Source organism: Sander lucioperca, chromosome 2, assembly GCF_008315115.2.
Source record: "Sander lucioperca isolate FBNREF2018 chromosome 2, SLUC_FBN_1.2, whole genome shotgun sequence".
Lineage (NCBI taxonomy): Eukaryota > Metazoa > Chordata > Actinopteri > Perciformes > Percidae > Sander > Sander lucioperca.
The window spans coordinates 31203368-31222833 of record NC_050174.1 but is presented as its reverse complement, the minus strand read 5'-3'; the positions used below and the strand labels follow the sequence as shown (position 1 = coordinate 31222833).

Sequence of the window (19466 nt, the reverse complement as noted above, 5' to 3'; positions counted from 1 at the left end):
GACAGGAGGCTTGGCATTTGTGGTTTCTCTGCATTTTTTTCTTTTCTTTTTCTGTCATTTGGGTTGTTGAAAAGTGAACATGTGTCATTATGTTTGTGATCAACAATTTTTTTACACACAAAACATACAATTTGCAACATGAACATCGTCAACACCACCCACCAAGACAAAGATCAAGAAAAGATGACACAGTAACTACAATTTTCAAGACCATACAACAAAAATAATAACAAATAAGTACATATAATGACAACACCCTAAGCCCATCATTCATGTCTCTCCACAGCACAAAGCTTCTTAGCCCTCCAGAAAGCTCAGGTACCTTCCCCATGTTCCCGTGTAGACATTCAATCTGGCGAACCGTTTGTATAACATTTTTTCAAACGCCGCAACCCTAGCCATCTCACAAGCCCACTCTTGAATTGACGAAACCCCTTCATTCCGAACATACATCATTATTAAAGCATGCTAGTGATTCCCTGTATTCAAGACTTTCGCTTTTGTCTCTCTGCTTTGCAGGCTTTTGTCATCAGCAATTAAGCGGGGCCAGAGCTACTTCCACCTCCTGCAGAAAGAGGAACAGGAAGAGCAGGAGAAAGTGGAGAGGCAGCGGATGAGCAGGGAGGAGCAGCGGAAAACAGAGCCACGACCTCCCAGTTTCTCCTCTGACTCCGACAGCGATTCAGAAGGGTGATGTAACAACTCACATCAGCTCAGTTTCATTTCTTCTTGCAGTGTCTCCCTCTGGCGTAGTTTATCAGTTTATTACTTTTTAGACTACTTAAAGCTGCATTAATCAATATTTTTATATTAACAATGTATCAAATGACTAAAAAGGGCTGCTCCTAATGACAAACACAGAAAATCATCACCCTACTGGGCTGTTCCACTCAGCTCTATAGAGCGTTTGGGTTTTACGGCCCGAAATTTTACTGTCTTGGTTAACCCTCACAGCTCCCATCAACTGCGTTTCCAGTAGTAGAAAAAAGGCTCTCATAAGCCCAATGTATGCTACCTGCCCAACGGCGGTGAACATAGTGGAGCATTGAGCAGCTACAGAGCCAGATATTTCCCTCAGGAATTGGTGGATACCAAAACCAAGATCGAAGGAGCAGAAACATGACTCCAAATGAATGCTAATGTTGCTCTGTATCTGCTGGATGTGTAAATAAGCAACTGCTTGCAAACACGTTTGACATATCAACATTTAAAAGGTGATACTATGTCAGGGTTATGTTTACAGCTGGTTTTGCTGCCCTCAAGTGGCCCAAAAAAATCAATTAATTAGTATTTTAACGTAATTGTACGTATTGTAGTTCTGTGTGTTGCTACTTCATGCTCTGTATGGCACCTGTTGCTGTCCCGGAAGAATGATCCCCGTGATTCCCTTTCCTCTTACTGAGGATTCCCACATTTTCACACACACACACTACCAAGGGTGTTAAGAAATATTTATTAGAATGTTGAATATTAATATCAATATCTAACACACCCAGTAGAACATTATATTAATGCGTTTATTTGTTCAATAGTGTTTTTGTTTATTATTATTTTTGTATATCGCAGAACATTTAGTCAAAGTAGTAAATGTTCTGCGATATATAAAAAGTGGCCTATGTATGAATTTTGACTGGAGATTTGTAAAGTCACATGATGGCCCAAATATTTGTTTTGCAGACACGGAATGCATTGTTGTAACATCTCGTGTAAAAATATTTGCAGCCTAGTTCACATTTAAACAATTAGTATTAACTGCTTTCCAAACTTCCATATATTTTTGTTATTAACAATTTTTTTTAACAACATACAACTTGCAAAATGATCACATCCCCACTCACAAGCCCACTCCTGGATTGACAGCACCCCTTCATTCTTCCATCCAAACTTCCATATATTGAGAAATTGTCATATTGAGGTAATTCTCTTGTCATTGTTAATACCTAAAAATAACTGCATCACATCAATCGCATCATCCTTATGCTCCTATGTTATTAAAAGCTAACAGCACTGTATCTCTGCTGCGTTCAGGTGGCCTCTGCCTGCAGGAAACAGCTGGTCAGGTGTGAATGAAGCCCGGCCACGCAGGAAGAAGAGCCAGTCAGCACGGCCTTTCACCCCTGTCCATCACTCCCTGACCTCCCCTCTGCTGAGCCAAGCACCGAGGTAAGGTTACTATATACTGTACAGCCTTTCCCTTTAACAATATTCAAGATGGTTGCCTTTAAACAAGAGGTTGCATTTGCTAACAGCTAGCTATTTGAGACCAAGCGTTCATTCCGCAAGTTACATCACTGATGCTTGAAATGTTTAGGTTTGCCACAATGTAACATCCCCGGTCTCTCTTTGTTCATCTGTTCTTGATAGGGCTGGGTACCGAATTTAACTTCGAGTATCGAAAAATGCCTCGTCATTCAATACCCTGGGTTTCCGTGGGGTCTTAAAAAGTCTACAATTTCTAAATCAAAATTTTAGGCCCTAAAAAGTCTTAAATTTGCTGAAGTAATTATTTTTAAATGGGTCTTAATTTTCCTACGTCCATGCAACACTACCTCTAATGCTCTCTTATTTAATTCCGTGGTGTTGTAGTTCTTTCTTTCGCTAGTCCAAATATAATTTTGCTGTATTACGACTACAAATGAGACCAGTGAGTCTGTCTGGGATTGTACCACATACATAAAACAGATTTTATTCTTCAGCTATGGGGAAGTGCAAGTTTAGCGATACTTGGCTTGGAAAAAAACTTAATTTAGGGCTTGGTTGATGTTGTAATAAAGGTCTTAAATTTCATTCATAATGGTCTTAAAAAGTCTTAAATTTGACTTGGTGGAAACCACAAAAACTCTGAATACCCAATTTCAGTACCTAAGGAGTAAATCTCATCAGCGTCAGTGAGCCAATAATCATGCAGCATTCTTCTACCAAGATCTAATAATGCTTGTGATTGGCTGTTTAGCGTTACATGTTGCAGAGGCAGGCAGGAAAAGATCTACGTTAACACACAGAAACGGGGCTCACCCAGTAGGAGCTGAAAAATAAATAAAAAGATTTTTGCCGTAACGTGTAATGTTGTAATTTCTTTTTTAAAATAAAATTGGTATCGGAAAAAATAGCGTTTAGGAACCCGTAGCAATGTTGACCGATACCAAGCCATTGTTATTGAACATACTATATCGAGCATCTACTGTACACAGTGTGTACCTGCACTACTAATACCGGTAAATCCCGTAGATCTCAAGAGCTCGCACTCAACACTGCACTTCCTTGGGTCCTCAGATTCGTTGAGACATACAGACAGACAGAGACTCCCTCCGTTTTATTTAGATTTAGAGTAGTTAGGTATACCATCTGAATATTTGCACCTATCATCATGATCAAACTCCTTGTTTAAATCAGGGGCACGTGTGTTGATGCATATTCTATGAATCACCACACCCTGTACAGCAGTAAAGAAAACGCTGAGATTTAATTTCATTTAATTTTAAGGAATCGCTGCACTCATTTCCCCCTCTTTTGTCTGCCAGTGTTCATCCGTTTGATTCATGTCAAACAGATGTGTTACTACACCTCAGCAAACATCAAACAGAGAAAAACAAACGGATAGATTGCTGAATATTTAATGCAAAACATCTGACATTGACAGATATTTGTGAGGCTTTCATTTTGTATTTCTTTCATACTGCAAACTCCTTTGATGCTGCGTGATCCGGAGCTAACCTTTCTGAAATAGGCGTCAGAAAAAGTTTTCTCTGACAAATCTGCCTTGTTAGAAACTCAGGTGCTGGCTGACAATAAACACACACAGAACTATGGTTCACAAAAGCAACATTTAATACACTGCTTTGATCTTGTATGGAGGATGTGATGGCAATGCTGCCTATAATCCACTAGGGCTGGCTTTTGAACACATTATGTCGTAACAAGTGTAATGTGTTTGAAAAGGATTAAATGGCAAAGCAGGGACATTTTAGCTTTCAAACTTGCAGATACCAGCAGTTTCCTAAAAAGCCAAGATATGTTTGCACTTCTGTAACCCAAACACTTATTTTACCCATCTTCACTGACACAGGAATCCTCTGTGTCCTTTGTTTTTTGTTCCACGGGGACAAATCTACAGCCTGTGTTTATGATGCATCACCTCCAAGTCAACATGCATTTCCTCTGACACTGCATCATTGCCACTGCCAGAATACAGCCTTGTTTTCTGGCGAGACATCTGGAAAAATAACAACCCTGTTCGAAGGCTGTTACCTGACATCTGACAGATCCTAATCTAGCAGGCTATCTGCCTGGCAGACAAATGGCCTGGTCGATAATGAAAAGAGCTTAGAGCGACCCGGGACAGCAGCATTTGTGCGCAGGGGGGAGCGAGGCAGAAAAGGCGGCAGCATTCACATTGTGTTTGATGTGTTTGGAGAGATCATGGGAATGGATGTGGTCATAAAGCCTCGAAGCGTAAAAGTGTCGGGGAGACGGACGGCACCGCTTGACTGCAGGTGACACTGTAACCATGCTTTTAGAGAGATGGCATGCTTTGCATTTGTTCCCACTACAGCAGCTCTTGTATTGAAGAGTTGGGCCTCTTGTGTAAATGTTTACATCCACTTATTTTACCTACAAGACTTGACTGGAAATGAAGGGTTTTCAATATGATTGGTTTTGCCATTTACACCATTGCTTAATATAATGCTATTAACCTTTTATGTGGGATACAACTCAAACACAATAACTTTGTCTTGGTAGCATTGATACAGAGCACTTAAAATGACTTATCATACAATATAAAATGTCTGTGTAACATTAGTTAATTAGGTAGTTTGGTTCTATCTATTTCTCAAGAGTCAAAGAAAACAGAGAAAAAACCTTTACAGTCAATTTCATTGAAGCTGGCAATGGAAATGAAATTCTTTATTGTCAGGCTCCCTCCAACAGTGCTCATACAATATGTACAGAAAGAAAACCATGCAAGTAAAAAGGCATACTTACTGTAAAATAGTGCAGAAGTTAAAATATATGAATACAATATAATGTATATAAAATAGAATAAAATAAAATATAGTACTGTGGTAGAGGGGTGTACAGAAGTAATAAAATGAATATGCTATCAAATACTCTTCCCTAAAGCTTTTTTCTAAGGTGCTCTTGAGCAAGGCACTTAGGCCAAGAGATTGTGGTTGCACAGCACACTACCCAACACCCAGTACAACCAAGAGTAAATGTGCATTGCTGCATATACAATCAGGTAGGCTCTTTTCAGTTTCTATACAACTCTGTCACTCGTTTTACTGTGTGGGGACAAATCCTCATTCAGAAAAGTGTCACAGTTTTTAAACCATTTGCATAGTTTTGCTTGTGAGTTGCTTTGACCACAAAAAAAGATAAGAGACTATCACCTCTCTCTTCTGTTGCTTCAACTGCAACAACATGAAGTTCCTTACAAGTAATTTAGCCATCATGCTTGGTTGTAACCAGACATGTATAAAGCACTAGAGACCCATACTTGAGTAAAAGTACAAGTGCTCTATCAAAAAAGTGACTTGAGTAGAAGTTGAAGTGCTCTTTAAGCACCACACTTAAATGGAAGTACTAAAGTATTCAACATTTTTTGTACTTAAGTATTGCAAGTAGTTTATTTTAAAATGTACTACTCAAGTACTGAAAGTAAAAGTACAAGTATTGTGTTATGTAGTTATTAAGGAAAGCAGTCAAAAGTTTGAATATCATATTGTTTATATTATTTCAAATGTTTAGCCTAAAGGACACTCACAATTCCTTTGGCTGTAGCAGCAGTACAAGGACAGGAATGTACAACACCGCATGTCATGAACCGCGGGTAGCTAGTTAGCTAGTGTTTACTGATAGCTCAAGCTGGTGTGCCATTTGTGTATTATATTTGTATGTTTCTTCAAATTCGACGGGGAATTTTTGAAGGCCATTGTTTCGTGGTCTTTCGGGAGGCAGAGTAGGCACTTCATTCTATATGAATTGTCTTTCACTCCGACAAATGAAAACATGGACTCTAACTAGGGCAAGGGGTGGTCTCCTTCCTCACCCTCACCGCCATGATCACTCAAAGTTGAAGGTGTTGAAGGTGGTGTTTCTGGTTCTTTCTTCTCGAAACAAACTAACAAAGCTCAAGTTCTCAATGCAGGCAGGCAGCAGAGCGAAAGGCAGAACGGGAGCACGCACGGTCTTCTTATAAGACAGCTTGATCGCTTGATTCGCTCAATGATGAGCCAGCTTCATCAAACCTGGTGACAGAGCCATCTACCGCTCTGGCAGTGATAATGTGGGTTTGGATTGATTCGTAACATTTTTATAATTTTAACTGTTGGGATTTTAACCCTGTAAATGCTGGATAATGTGTATTAGCTGCTCCAGGGCTCCTATCAGAGAACACGAGTCACCAGGTGGAGTTCAACTTTTTACTTGGTAGTAACATGGTGCATTACAGGCAGTCACAAGCTGTACATTGTTGGATATATAAAGGAACTTTCTGAAATAAACCCAAAAAAGGTATATTAATGTCACAGCTGTTATAACTAATATTATCTGATATAACAGTGGGTTATTAATCACTTATTAACAAATACTGAAATAAAATGTACAATTATCACACTGTGCAAGTAAAATGAACATCTTCTCCAGCACAGTAACGATTAAAGCCCCCAAAAACGTATCAAACACTAGCTAACATGTGTGATGTACAGTAGTAAGTTAGCAAGCTAGCAATATACAGATAATATAGCAGCTTCACATCACAGGGTAAAACAACATTCAGTACTCATTGCAGACTGAAACTACTCAGAAATAGCTTAATCTGCTGCAACAATAGCTAAATAGAAAGAGTACAAACTTACATCGTCTCTGACTTCTGAACAGGTAACTGCCGTAATGAAAAGAAAAACGAGGTGATCTCGGGGATTTCTTACGTAACTTACTTAATTAGCGTTCTAACGTAGCTGTAACTACACACACTGTAACCTACACAGTCTCCGTAGCGTGAGGAATTCACAACAGTAACGAGTAACGATGCAGCACATAAAAAATGTATCGGAGTAAAAGTATTAAACTCATTGAAAATATGTACTCAAGTAAAAGTGGAAGTAGGAGAAAAAAATAATACTCCAGTAGAGTACAGATACAGCCTTTTAGTACTTAAGTACAGTAGTGAAGTAGTTCTACTTCGTTACTGTACATCTCTGGTTGTAACTCCTCCCTGTGTGTTATTGCGATCCAAGCAATATGTTTGCATCATGTGTCCCACTCTCCTAAAGTGGAGGAATATGCTGTAATACATTCACTAAATACCTGCCTATATTATTTATTGGCTATGATGTTTAATAATACATGTTGACCTTTGACCTCTTGAAGTCAGACAGTTCAGTGAGTGGAGTTAAAATGTAGTAAAATTTACTCTGAGGGCGCTCTGCTGGCTGACCTTTGATGCATATCGTTATGATATGCGTCTCTCTCTCTCTTTCTCTCTCTCTCTCTCTCTCTCTCTCTCTCTCTCTCTCTCTCTCTCTCTTTCTCCATGTTTCCGGTTTTTCTCCACTGTCAAATAGTGGCAAAATGGCAAAAACAAATTGATTTTTTTCCAGCTGAACTTAAATTCTTCATGTTTATAATCCATTACAAGTCTTGGAATGCAACTGTTCAAGTGAAATGTTTCTTTATTTTTAAATAGCTGTGTTAATTCTTAAAAAGGGTTTAATAGATACATATTTGAAGCTAAAAAAAATATTTTTTATGATCAGTTGGATAATTTGTCATTGTTTTTGCTTGCTGTGTCTTATGGAATTTTCATAATAGAGCACTTTGTAGTCTAGCTTTTTTAAGGTGCTATATAAATACAATTTGACTTGCTTAATAATATTGATGTACTCTTTTAGACAAACTTACGATAGATGTGGATTTCATGTCTTTGTGTGCTGTTGCAGGAAGGTCATCTACCGCCAGCTCTGCTGTCTGAATTGGCTGCTGGAGGCCTTGACTCTGGATCGCTCCGGCAGAGTCGGCCCGCTCACCGCCTGCTGGGACCCCAAGTAAGTTATTCTGGGGTCAAAGGGTTTTACCACCCACACACAACCTACCAGTGGTCAGTTAAAGCACATACATGAATAAGAAGTTGCATTCTAAAGCTGCCTACGACAATATTTCTATCTAGAAATACACCTAGTTAACTCGCCCTCCGGTTTAAAACTCATAGACTGATTTGTTCTAATTGTCCAAATAAAATTTAACTTTTTTGCATCAACTCTGGTGGAAAACATTCTTAATGCACCTGCTGTGAAACGGTTCATCGACATAATGTTTCATGATTTGTTAGTACTGAAGCTTAAGGCCACAATGGTGCATCTGAATCTCCTGAATATGTGTTTGAATGTGCTTTAAGTATTTGTTAAAACATCACTTGCATAATTGACTTGCTCATGAATTAATAATAATAATAATTAATTCATGATGAATAATAATATTATTAATAATAATAATCCCTCAATTCTTCTCGAAAGTGTTCGCATTTGAAAAGATAATGGTGCATTTAATGTGAGCAATGAGAAACAAAAGCACATAGCGTTAGTCAGGGACTTGTCTTCATACTATGAAAAAGTTCAATACATTAACTGTCATTTACTATTAAAGAGTGATTCCACTGCCTGGAGCTCCCCATCCAGAGGCTAAAACACTGCTCATTATGGCGCTGACCTCTGCACGCTGACTGATGAGTAACTCCTGTCAAATCCACACTGTTTTTAAGCGAGCCACCTGAAGAGACGTTGCATCTGTACTGTAGCGAGCTGAAGGGTGGTGGTGCTCAGGAGCTGCAGGCGTGAGCTGACAGTGCTGGATGAAATATAAAGTCCAAAGCTCCGGAGGGGGCCCAGGCTTAGCGAGAAGATTGCATTCTTCCATCTTCGTCCCCCCTCCAGGTTTCAGCTACCGTGATATTGACCCACCACAGGGCGTCCAGAGTGAGGAAATGGAGAGAAGGTGCAGAAGCAGCAGCGGTGTGGTGCTTAAACTTGTATGTTTAACCCACAGTATTGCTGTTACATTGAACCTGTAGTGTGCTTTATTTCCTCAAAGGCAGTTGTTTCCAAGGTTCCCTCTTTACATTTTTTTTTCTTGCCTTGCTATTGATCTATGATCATCTTTTTGTCAAAGTATCAGAGGAGACCTATGAGAATAGATTATTTCATGAAGGTTAAAAAAGACTGTACGGTGCTCAGTTACAGTGGCTCCTTGTTGAATGTAGTAAAGGAATATTATTGCACACCACTCCAAGCCTTGAATAATTGATAGAAAAATGAAAAATAAAAGGAAAGAACGGAAGGAAGGGGAGGAAAAGAGCTACAAAGAGAATTTCTTTTGTACCCAAACGTCATCATGTTCCAGCCTCCAGGGCCTTCACTCAGCTTCAAATCCAATTTCCCAGAAAGTCTTAAGCTTTATGGGCCAAATGATACAGCCGAGGTATTACTGTACAGGAAGACAAGGAGAGGATGAAATGAAACATTATCACAAGGTTACGACACTGCTGGGCTTTCCACCAGGCGGGCAGCTCTGATGTCGGACATCAATCTAAAACACTGCACAGTTTTTAGGATAAGATGAATTATGATTTTGATAATGGCCAAAGTGACTTTCAAGCTGTCTCTGCCTCAAAGGCCGGTTTCGACTAGTGGTGAGTCGCAGAAGGTCACTGGAGTGTTGCATTTATCACAACAGCGACAATTCTTTTCCATTCGCAGAGACCCTGGCCGAGGCAGGACCACGATAAAGACGCTGAAAAAAGAAAGAGCCATTGAGAACAAATGGGAGCAGTTTGTTTCAACCAAGGTACCCCCCACTCTTATTTACTCTTTTTATTTTGATTATTACATATTAATATTATTATATTAATTATTTATTTAAAAAAAAAAAATCATATAGCCAAATGTATGTGGACACGCCCGTCGGCATACTTACCCTTCCAATTAAAGGATGAGTCTGGTTATTCAGCCTGTTCTCATGAACCATAAGTTAAATGAAAAAAAAAAAGTGAAAAGCTACGAAAAGTTAAGCGCTGTAATTCCTATGATTTACACGGTTTTTTTTTGCTGTGTGCACCACATTGACTGCTGCTGTATAAGAATGCGGCTGGTCGGGGAGGATGGGTGGGCGTTAACATACAGGACTTTCAAGCCAGGGAGCGGAGTTCGCTTTCCGGGGGAAAACAAAAGACTTTAACCCAGGAAAAGTGTGTTCCTTGGGAGCGTTTAAAGACAAACCATGATCTTTTCCTAAACTTAACTAGTCCTTTTGGTGCCAAAACTTAACTATCGTCGCCGCTTAATGCTCACTTTTTCTTGCCTAAACTTAACCGTAATCTCCTCCGAAATGACGGGCAGCTCGCGATGCTCTGTACCCAGCGCAGTCACTTATTCTGGGGTAACTAGACCACCAACTACTGCTGACCTGACGGACCACCATGCAGAGCACCATAGCCGGCGGCACAAAGCTCTATAACGGCTTAAACAGCTAGCAACTGCCGCTCTGTAGCACGGCGCTCTGTAGCCGATGTCAAGTGACCAGCCGGAGGTCTCCTAGTTTTCATATAATATCATACGTTTTAGTGTGCATAACTTTTTGTACGATATCATACGAACCCGTTCATGAGAATGCGTTGGGTTATTTTCTATTTTCCTTAAGGTCCTGACACACCAACCAGACGGGCCCACCGTCGGCAGAAAAGCCAGTCGGACTGATCAGTCGGGTCCCCGAGGTCCAAAAAATGCCTCAGAACACACTGAGGCGACGCCGACTTCAGCGTACGCTCTGCGCATGCGCGAAACGTAATACGTCTCCATAGCAGCAGGCGGCGCTGCTCTGTATTGTTTCCATTAACAGTCTGATTATTTACCAGAAAATGAAAACCGGCAGCTGATTGGACGAACGCGTCACATGGTTCTTTTTTCTCCGGAAATTCACAGCCAGACTGTCATGGCGGCTTGTTCAGAATACGATCTCATATTTTACTAAAATAGTTCACCGAAACGTGTTTCTGAAAACATTTTAAGCGAGAAATAGGCCATGCAGTTGCTGAATCTGTCTTCATTTCAGATTGACAAAGGTCAGTTTAAAGATTTTCGTCAGATTTTGAGCGGCTCATCCGCTCCCCATTTCCGGGCGAGTCCCGACTGCCCTGCCTCCGACTGAACATGTTGGGTCGGCCCAAATGAATGCCGATGGCTCCTCGGACGGCTGATGGCACGGGACACACCGAACAGACTTGAGTCACCGACCTCGCCAGACGGTCCGACGGCCGATTATCGGGCTGGTGTGTCTTCTCTCTTACTGTCAATAAATCCCATGAAAAGACCAAACCTAACCATAATCCTAGACTAACTTCTACTAACAACTATTGTCTGTTTAGCCATACCCTGATATATCTTATTCCTCTGTGTAATATAGCTCCATTATTGTCCAAAAACTATTAAAACAACATCAATGAGCCACACTGTTACACTGGGAGGCATGTTCCTTCATTACCATGAACTCACACATTGTAGGTTATTTTGAGTCAAACCCACATACACCGTCGTGCTGCCCCAGATACCCACCAGAGCAGAGGTTCTTAAGTGCTTTTTTCATCCAAAGGACCCCTTACAATATGTAAGAGAATATACAATATCCTTTGGAATATTCTGAAGTAACCTATTTTTTACACTTCAATAGTCTAAGTTATGTGTAAGAACAACAAAACAATGCAATTGACATCAATTATATTAGCTGCAAGTAACACACACACACACACACACACACACACACACACACACACACATACACACACACACACACACACATAAAGAGAAGTATGAAGTGTTCACTCTTTGTGCACAAATAATAATAATAATAATAATAATAATAATAATAAAACGCAGATTCTGTTTATTTTAAATAATATCCAATTTGTTAGATTAGAACATAATTTATTAACTATTTTAGATGTATTATTTATTATTATTAATTTGTTGAACTATGGAAAAAAGAGTACTGAACAAACTCTGATATCAGAAGATTGGAGTTTGACCAGAACTTATCTTTCAAAGTCCTCTACCTGCAATGCTCTGCAGAAAGAGAGAAATCCTGCACTGTGACAACTGCATTAACAGGTGCACACACACACACACACACACACACACACACACACAAGCGGAAAAAAGGGAAAGTCAGGTGCATTTATTCACTCATGCTGGAGCATTACATCTAAAAGACTCTGAAATGCTCTGAACCTTAAATATTGATGCACAGGCAGACTTAAACAGTCAAACATGCATGCTTAAACCCACAGACTGGCTCAATAATAAGCACAAAACATCTTCACACACACACACACACACACACACACACACACAAAACACACACATATTTACTCTGTAGGATGACAGTGTGGCAGTAGAGGACATTTGGAGAGCTGTTGCTGAAGTGTTGTGCTTCCTTCCACCCTGATAATTAGGCTGATGGGAGCATCACACACACTCTGACAGACAGGCGGGAGAGAGGGAAGGGCATAGGGGAGAGAGGGGGGAGAGTGGGGAGAGACGTGTGTTGGCTCCTTTCTGTTGCTCATATGTCGTCCTCAGTTGAGAGATGGGTCTACCTATGGGTGTGTGCCAAGCTGCCGCCTGTCAGCTTGTGTGTGTGTGTGTATGTTTCCACAAGGAGCTAATATATATTGACAACTTTGCTTCAGGCTTTAAGGAAAATGGATTTAAAAGCTTCTATCATTAGAGGAATGTTACACCATTTATGGGCTTTTGTGGTTTGTTTGTTGGCCGTTTTACTTTTTCTCCTTAATAACTGCCCAAACACAGCTGGCTAGACATCATACCGAGATATTTCTAGCATGGGGAAAATGGAGCTTGGTGCAAAAACAGTGAAATATCTAAACCTAGACTCCATTTTGTGCTGACATTCAACAATTATACATGGAGAAAAGAGGAAATTATAGACTCTCTGTTGACAGTAGCTTCAATAGATGACAATGACAGACAGCCATTAGAGGTGTTATGTTTTGAGTAAGGGATATGGTAGCAGCTAGCTATAATGTGTTTTGTTGACAAATGTCTGATGGCTGAAAGCAGCATGTTCATGAACATTCTCAAAGGTGGCTTCAAAAGGCTTGTGCACAGGGGCGTCGGACTGGGGGGAAAAAGGGGACTAAGTACCCAGGGCCCTCATGTGAGGAGGGCCCAAAAAGATGCTAGAATGAATAGCTGTGGATGCAGGGAGGGACCCATAGAAAATGACTTTCTACGGGGCCCAGAATTTTGTGCTACGATCCTGCTTGTGCACAACAAATTATATATGACAACATACAATTATCTGACGTCACGATATTATTCAAGGGTGGATTTCTCTTTTAAGTTACAATTAGAACCCATTTTAAAGATTATATATTTTATTTAAGTGTCATGCAGTGGCCCATCCCACACGGCATTACATGACACCAATACAAAAGTAATTTCATCCACAGCTTCCAGTCCTATGTCCACACACAACATACTCTACTTTGCACAAAATAAAGAATAAAGAAAACATATTACAACAGCCACAATAGATGACAAGAGATTATAATTAGATGGTAATTTTAGGGTTGAAGAGGTAACTAGACAAGAGCTACTGCACAATCGTGTAATCGTGTACGGCAGAAAAGCTTTGTTGTACTGACCTCTATGGGTTGAAAGTCTGAAGTCTGTTGTGATCGCAAGAAACATTGGTTTGTCGTCCCTGTGTCCTTGCATTCTGTTTTTTAGGTAACAAACTAAACACATGCTCACCTTTATGAATGTGCACTGCCTTTTGTCTCCTTCTCTTTTCCCCTCCGAAAGCCTCTGAGAGCTCATCCCAGGCGCCCTCGCAGCTCCTCTGCTCGCCTCCACACCCACAGGGAGTCCTCCTTCATGACTGGGGCCTCCCTCTCTGCCCTCACCCCCACCCCTGTGGGCAGCAGTGTGTCCTCTCTGGTCCCCGGTGCTGAGGAGGACACAGAGTCTCCAGGAGCACCTAGGGAGACAGACCGGCCTCCCTCAGAGTGTAAGTAAGCTGTGGAGAAGGGCGGAGGTGGAAAGTAACAAATTGCAATTACTCATGTTACTGTAATTGAGTAGTTTTTTGATGTACTTTTTAAATCTGTAATTTGACTTTTACTTAAGTATGTTTAGTTTGAAGTATTGTGCTTTGCTACGTTTTAAATCACATCTGTTACTGAGTAAGAAAAAAGTAAATAAAAAAGGTTTCTAACGTTGTTTTGTATCTGTCAACAAACTCAAATGGAAAGCAGCTTTGTGCCCTTATCAAATCACAAAGACTGTGATTTAATAAAATAAGTATAAGTAAGATATGAAATAAGTATAAATATAAAAAAAAGTATATCTCCCCCCGCACTGTTAAAGGTCCTATGACATGCTGCTTTTTGGACGCTTTTATATAGGCCTTAGTGGTCCCCTAATACTGTATCTGAAGTCTCTTTCCCGAAATTCAGCCTTGGTGCAGAATTACAGCCACTAGAGCCAGTCCCACAATGAGCTTTACTTAGGACGTGCCATTTCTGTGTCTGTAGCTTTAAATGCTATTGAGGAGGAGAGAGGGGGGGGTCAAGGTGGAGGGTGGGGGTGTGGCCTTGACCAACTGCCACTTTGCTTGTTTGCAAGCCATGATGTCTCTCTCTCATGGGTGGGCCAAATTCTCTGGGTGGGCAAAGCAGAGAAAGGGGAGGTAACCTTGCTCCTTATGACCTCATAAGGAGGAGATTCCAGATTGGCCCATCTGAGCTTTCATTTTCTCAAAGACAGAGCAGGATACCCAGGGCTCGGTTTACATCTATCACCATTTCTAGCCACTGTGGGACCATAGGCAGGCTGGGGGAACTCATATTAATGTTAAAAAACCTCATAAAGTGAAATTTTCATGCCATGGGACCTTTAAAAAGTAACTAAGTAACTTTTACTCTTAGTACATTTTAAATGAGCTACTTTTTGCTTTTATCATGATCAGATTCGGATCCCCTCAGGGAAATTATTTAGTTGCAGTTGCTCACATTCAAATTCAAGGTAAAATAAGAGTAACAAAAGAGCAAGCGTATAAAGTAAATAAAGTAGCATAGCTACAATAAGAAATAAATAAAAACGATAAGTAGAAGTAAGTGAGATTAGGTTACAAGTAAGATTAGGTTAAAAAAAGATTGTTTCAAATGAATTGTACAGATTGTATTGTAGTGCAGTGTCAACATAAATACAGTTTGAACATAAATAAGTACAGCGTGGATATAAGTAGCAGCAGTGAATAAATAACACCTTTGTACATGTAGCTGATAAATGATTGCACCAAGTAATTATTGAACATAATAAAATAACAATAATAATATTGAGATGTGATGTGGAGATACGTGATGTGATACCAGTTTTGACACTATGCGTGTAACACTCAGAGGGAGGAGTTATATAGTTTGATGGCCAGAGGCAGGAACAACCTCCTGTGGCGCTCTGTGGTTATGCAAGTAATTTTACTTCAATTCAATTCAATTTTATTTATAGTATCAAATCATAACATAACATAAGAGTTATCTCAAGACACTTTACAGATAGAGTAGGTCTAGACCACACTCTATAATTTACAAAGACCCAACAATTCCCCCCTTGTACTTAAGTATAAGTTCATCAAAGTAATAGTACTTTTACTCAAGTAGAATATTTTTGTACTCTTTCATATCTGGAGAAGGGCTAGGATAAGATAAGTTTATACTTCTTCCTACTCCTTTTCAGACATGTCTAGGTTGGATACTGTATTATATGTTATGTACACTTTTTATTTCATTTTGCGAACTAATTTATCATTTTTTTTTGTATTTGTTTAGTTTATGTTATGTTGATGTCTGAAATACATTTCTTCATTCATTCATTCATTCATTCATTCATAAGTTTTAGCTATACAAACAGTACAGGCAAACTCATGAAATCAAACCGCCATCTCAAAAAGTAACGTGATTATGAAAATTAGTCTCTAAGCACATGTATGGTCAGAGGATATGTAAGACAAGGGCAACAGGAATCACAATTTAGTTTGCATGCTGGCAACAAATGTTAATGTCCACATTCAGACACATTTCCATGCCAAGCGAAATGGAGGTGTTTGAGTCACTTCGTGCAAGGGTGAGGTCCGCATGCAGTCGCATTCACTCATCTCCTTATTGTTTTAGGAACGCACAGCACAGAATAGACCCTGTCCATTTCCCACCAACAGCGTCACTTTGCTGAGACTTGAGCGGAAGGCACATGATCATGTTTGTCTTTCTGTGCTTCATCAACCCCTGTTGTGGTGTTAGTCACTCTGTAAGTGGAAAGTTTCTGAATGCTCCATGCTCCAATTTAATGTTATGATTATGTTTTTTTAATCTATAAATTTGTACCCTTTTCTTGTTCCTAGCATGGCTTTGAAATGCAACAAACACCAAATAATTAACTTTTTTTTTGTGAAAACATGACAAACATCTTCGCATGTGAAAAATACAATGTCAAGACCACAAGTTACCATCTTGAAAATCTCCTTTCGTTCTCTTTGGCGGCCCCTATGGCGATAAGCGGTCTTTGCAGGGGTGTTTTTGGATCTCACTTTCACTTGTTTTTTACTTTTCACTGTGGTCAGTTAGTCGCTCTTTTTGTTCGGCCATAGTAACCATTTACTCACAATGCTATTCGGTGGAAAAATGTGACTTACAAAACATTTATAAAAATTTAAATCTTTAACCTTAAATCAACCCTAAACCCAATATAAATCCTAATCTGGACCTAGAAGAACCAGCCAAAACAATCTCTCTTCACAAAAACACCCTCACTGTGAAGATAGGTGATTCAAAATTTGTTCACAGAAAGAAAGACGTTTCATGAACACACATACTAATGGAAAACTCAACTCTGTTGCCATAGAAACAGCAGTTTGACACAGAGTTATAATCACAAAGCCTTAAAAAGTCACTTTACTCCTGCGGATCGATATGGAGACAGCTTTACGGGAAAACTTGAATTATGGCACACAAATTCCCTGTCCAACCTCATGAATATACACCTACACACACAACTACACACACACACACACACACACACACACACACCAGTGCGTGGCACTATCTTTGTGGGGACCTGTCATTGACATAATGCATTCCCTAGCCCCTTAACCTAACCTTAACCAACACAACTAAATGCCTAACCTTAACCTAGTTCTAACCCTAATCCTAAAACCAAGTCTTAACCCTCAAACAGCCCTTGTGGGGTCCAGCATTTTGGCCCCACAAAGCTGTCCGGACCCCACAAGTATACTGTATTCCTGGTTTTTGGACCCCACGAATATAGTTAAACAAGAACACACCTACACACACAACTACACACGAACACACACACACACACACACACACACCTACACACACACACACACACCTACACACACACCTACACACACACACACACACACACACACTTACACACTTACACACTTACACACTTACACTTACCCACCACCTGCTGAGTCTGAAATGAAAACCAAAATAAGAGCTGCGTCTGTTCAATGATCAGAGCCTTTGTGACGGGGTTCAGCCCTCCTATGCCCTGCGTTGATTCCCATAGTGCACTGCTTCAGGCTTCACAGCAGAGTATAATTAGTCATCTGATCTCCCCCACCACCCCCGCCTCATGTAGATTACAGGTTTCATATCATTACCTCCTGATGAAAGACTGTTCAGCTAGCTGTCACTGCCTCAGTCATTGTCATGTTGTTGTTTTTCTTTTTCGTCTCTATTACTCTCTCTTTTTCACACTTTTTTCTCTCCTCCCTCATTCCCTCCCTCCCTGCGTTTTGGCTCTTATCATAAAAGAAGTCCAAAAATCAAAGGAATAATTCAGCGCCATTGGTTTAAAGCAATTAACTGCTGTTCAGACTAATCCCCAGAGTTATGTCTCAAATCCAGAAATTGGCCACTGGAGATGTGCAACTCTGCCCACACTACAATGTGTTGCCTGGTAAATGAATTTGAAAGAGGAGTTATATTCTTTGGGAAAAAATAAGTAGTTTTTCAAACTCTTTGATGAAAAAAGGAATTGTGAAACTTTTAATAATGAGGAGGTTTGTCTTTGCATTTCAATGCCTCCCCCTGTAGTTTTTGAGGAGCTCAGATAGTTAATACCCCTCATTCATTTGGGATAATTAAAATAAGAACTCTATTTATTCAATCTGAAGCCAGGCAATTTGCAAACGTTATTGGCTATTACAGTTTTAGCTGCAGGTTTTTTTTTATAGCTATTCCTCGTGAGAAATCATGCTATACATTTTAATAAGTGCCTCATCTGCTTGATTTGCCACACTGTGATTAATTTTGTCACAGCTCTTAGAGAAGTTGAATCATTTAGGCTGGTATTTAACATTTTAATGAATGCTTTATGCTCTTGGGAAGCTTCATGAAGATGTATTGTGTCATCACTGTGCGACATCTATGTATAAACTGCTAGCTGATGCTTCAGTGAGATTACAAAACTTTTCTCAATTTCATGGTGTAGTTACAGCATATTAACACCAGAGGGAGCTATGAGATTAAATATGAAAACAACATGGACAAAGACATTTTGTCTTCATTTTGTAACTTTGCATTGCAGTTATACTTGCACAAGCTCTAATCTGTTTGCACAATTAGTCCTATGTTTCTACAACCTCTTACATATAGCTATATACAGACTCAAAATGACTTATCGCATTAAGCTACTAACAGGTCTGATGAAGGTGCAGGAAAATATATAACTGACTGCAACCTGTTACCACACTTGTGCAAACGGCACATAGCCTTTGTATCTTGTGATCCATTAAAACTAAGCAATGTCTACTCCTGAACATGACTTGTGAGGAGACCAACCAAAGAGGTTTTTTAATTGAAGGATTTTTAAATGCCTACAGTAGTGAAAGTATTTAATATTTCACAGGAAAATATGTCAAAGTTCTATAAAGTATAGAAAAGCTTTTTGTATTCCTACCTTATCATCTTGTTACCTCGCAGATTTGTCTTCGGATCCCTTTGTGGGGTCCTGACAGCATAGGACACGAAATCTATCAGACACAACTGACTGCAAGCTTTATTTATATAGCAGATTTCATTCACAAGGGGAATACTCAATGTGCTTTATATGAACATCTGAAAGGAAAGAAAGAGAAAATAATAATACAATAATAGCCATTCGCAACAAGCACAGAGGAAGTGAGAAGTAAGCATGTCTGAAGTCATCAGGGAAGGTTCATGAATGTTCATGAATTGATCCTTAGGTACAGCAGGTTTACTAGGTCAGTGGTTCTCAAACTTTTCAAGTCGCAACCCCCAAGAATGATCAGGTTGGTGTTCGCAACCCCCCCCCCACACACACACACACACACACACACACACCCTCGAC

The 19466-nt window shown here is 39.8% G+C and overlaps 1 protein-coding gene and 1 long non-coding RNA gene across 4 annotated transcripts in view; one reads left to right on the top strand and one right to left on the bottom strand.

The window, feature by feature from the left end:
* LOC116054304 (coiled-coil domain-containing protein 60) overlaps positions 1-19466 on the top strand; it is a 59687-nt gene that overhangs the window by 8680 nt on the left and 31541 nt on the right. For all 3 annotated transcript variants that reach the window (XM_035996345.1, XM_031305787.2, XM_031305786.2), the window contains 5 exons: positions 520-690; positions 2029-2163; positions 7941-8045; positions 9753-9840; positions 13875-14079. In XM_035996345.1, the coding sequence (XP_035852238.1) occupies positions 520-690; positions 2029-2163; positions 7941-8045; positions 9753-9840; positions 13875-14079 (704 nt within the window). The remainder of the gene's footprint in view (positions 1-519; positions 691-2028; positions 2164-7940; positions 8046-9752; positions 9841-13874; positions 14080-19466) is intronic.
* LOC116054305 lies at positions 8493-17694 on the bottom strand. Its single transcript, XR_004106040.2, has 4 exons — positions 17543-17694; positions 13715-14088; positions 9376-9480; positions 8493-9178 (listed from the first exon to the last, which is right to left on the bottom strand). It is a non-coding gene; the product is annotated as an uncharacterized LOC116054305 (long non-coding RNA).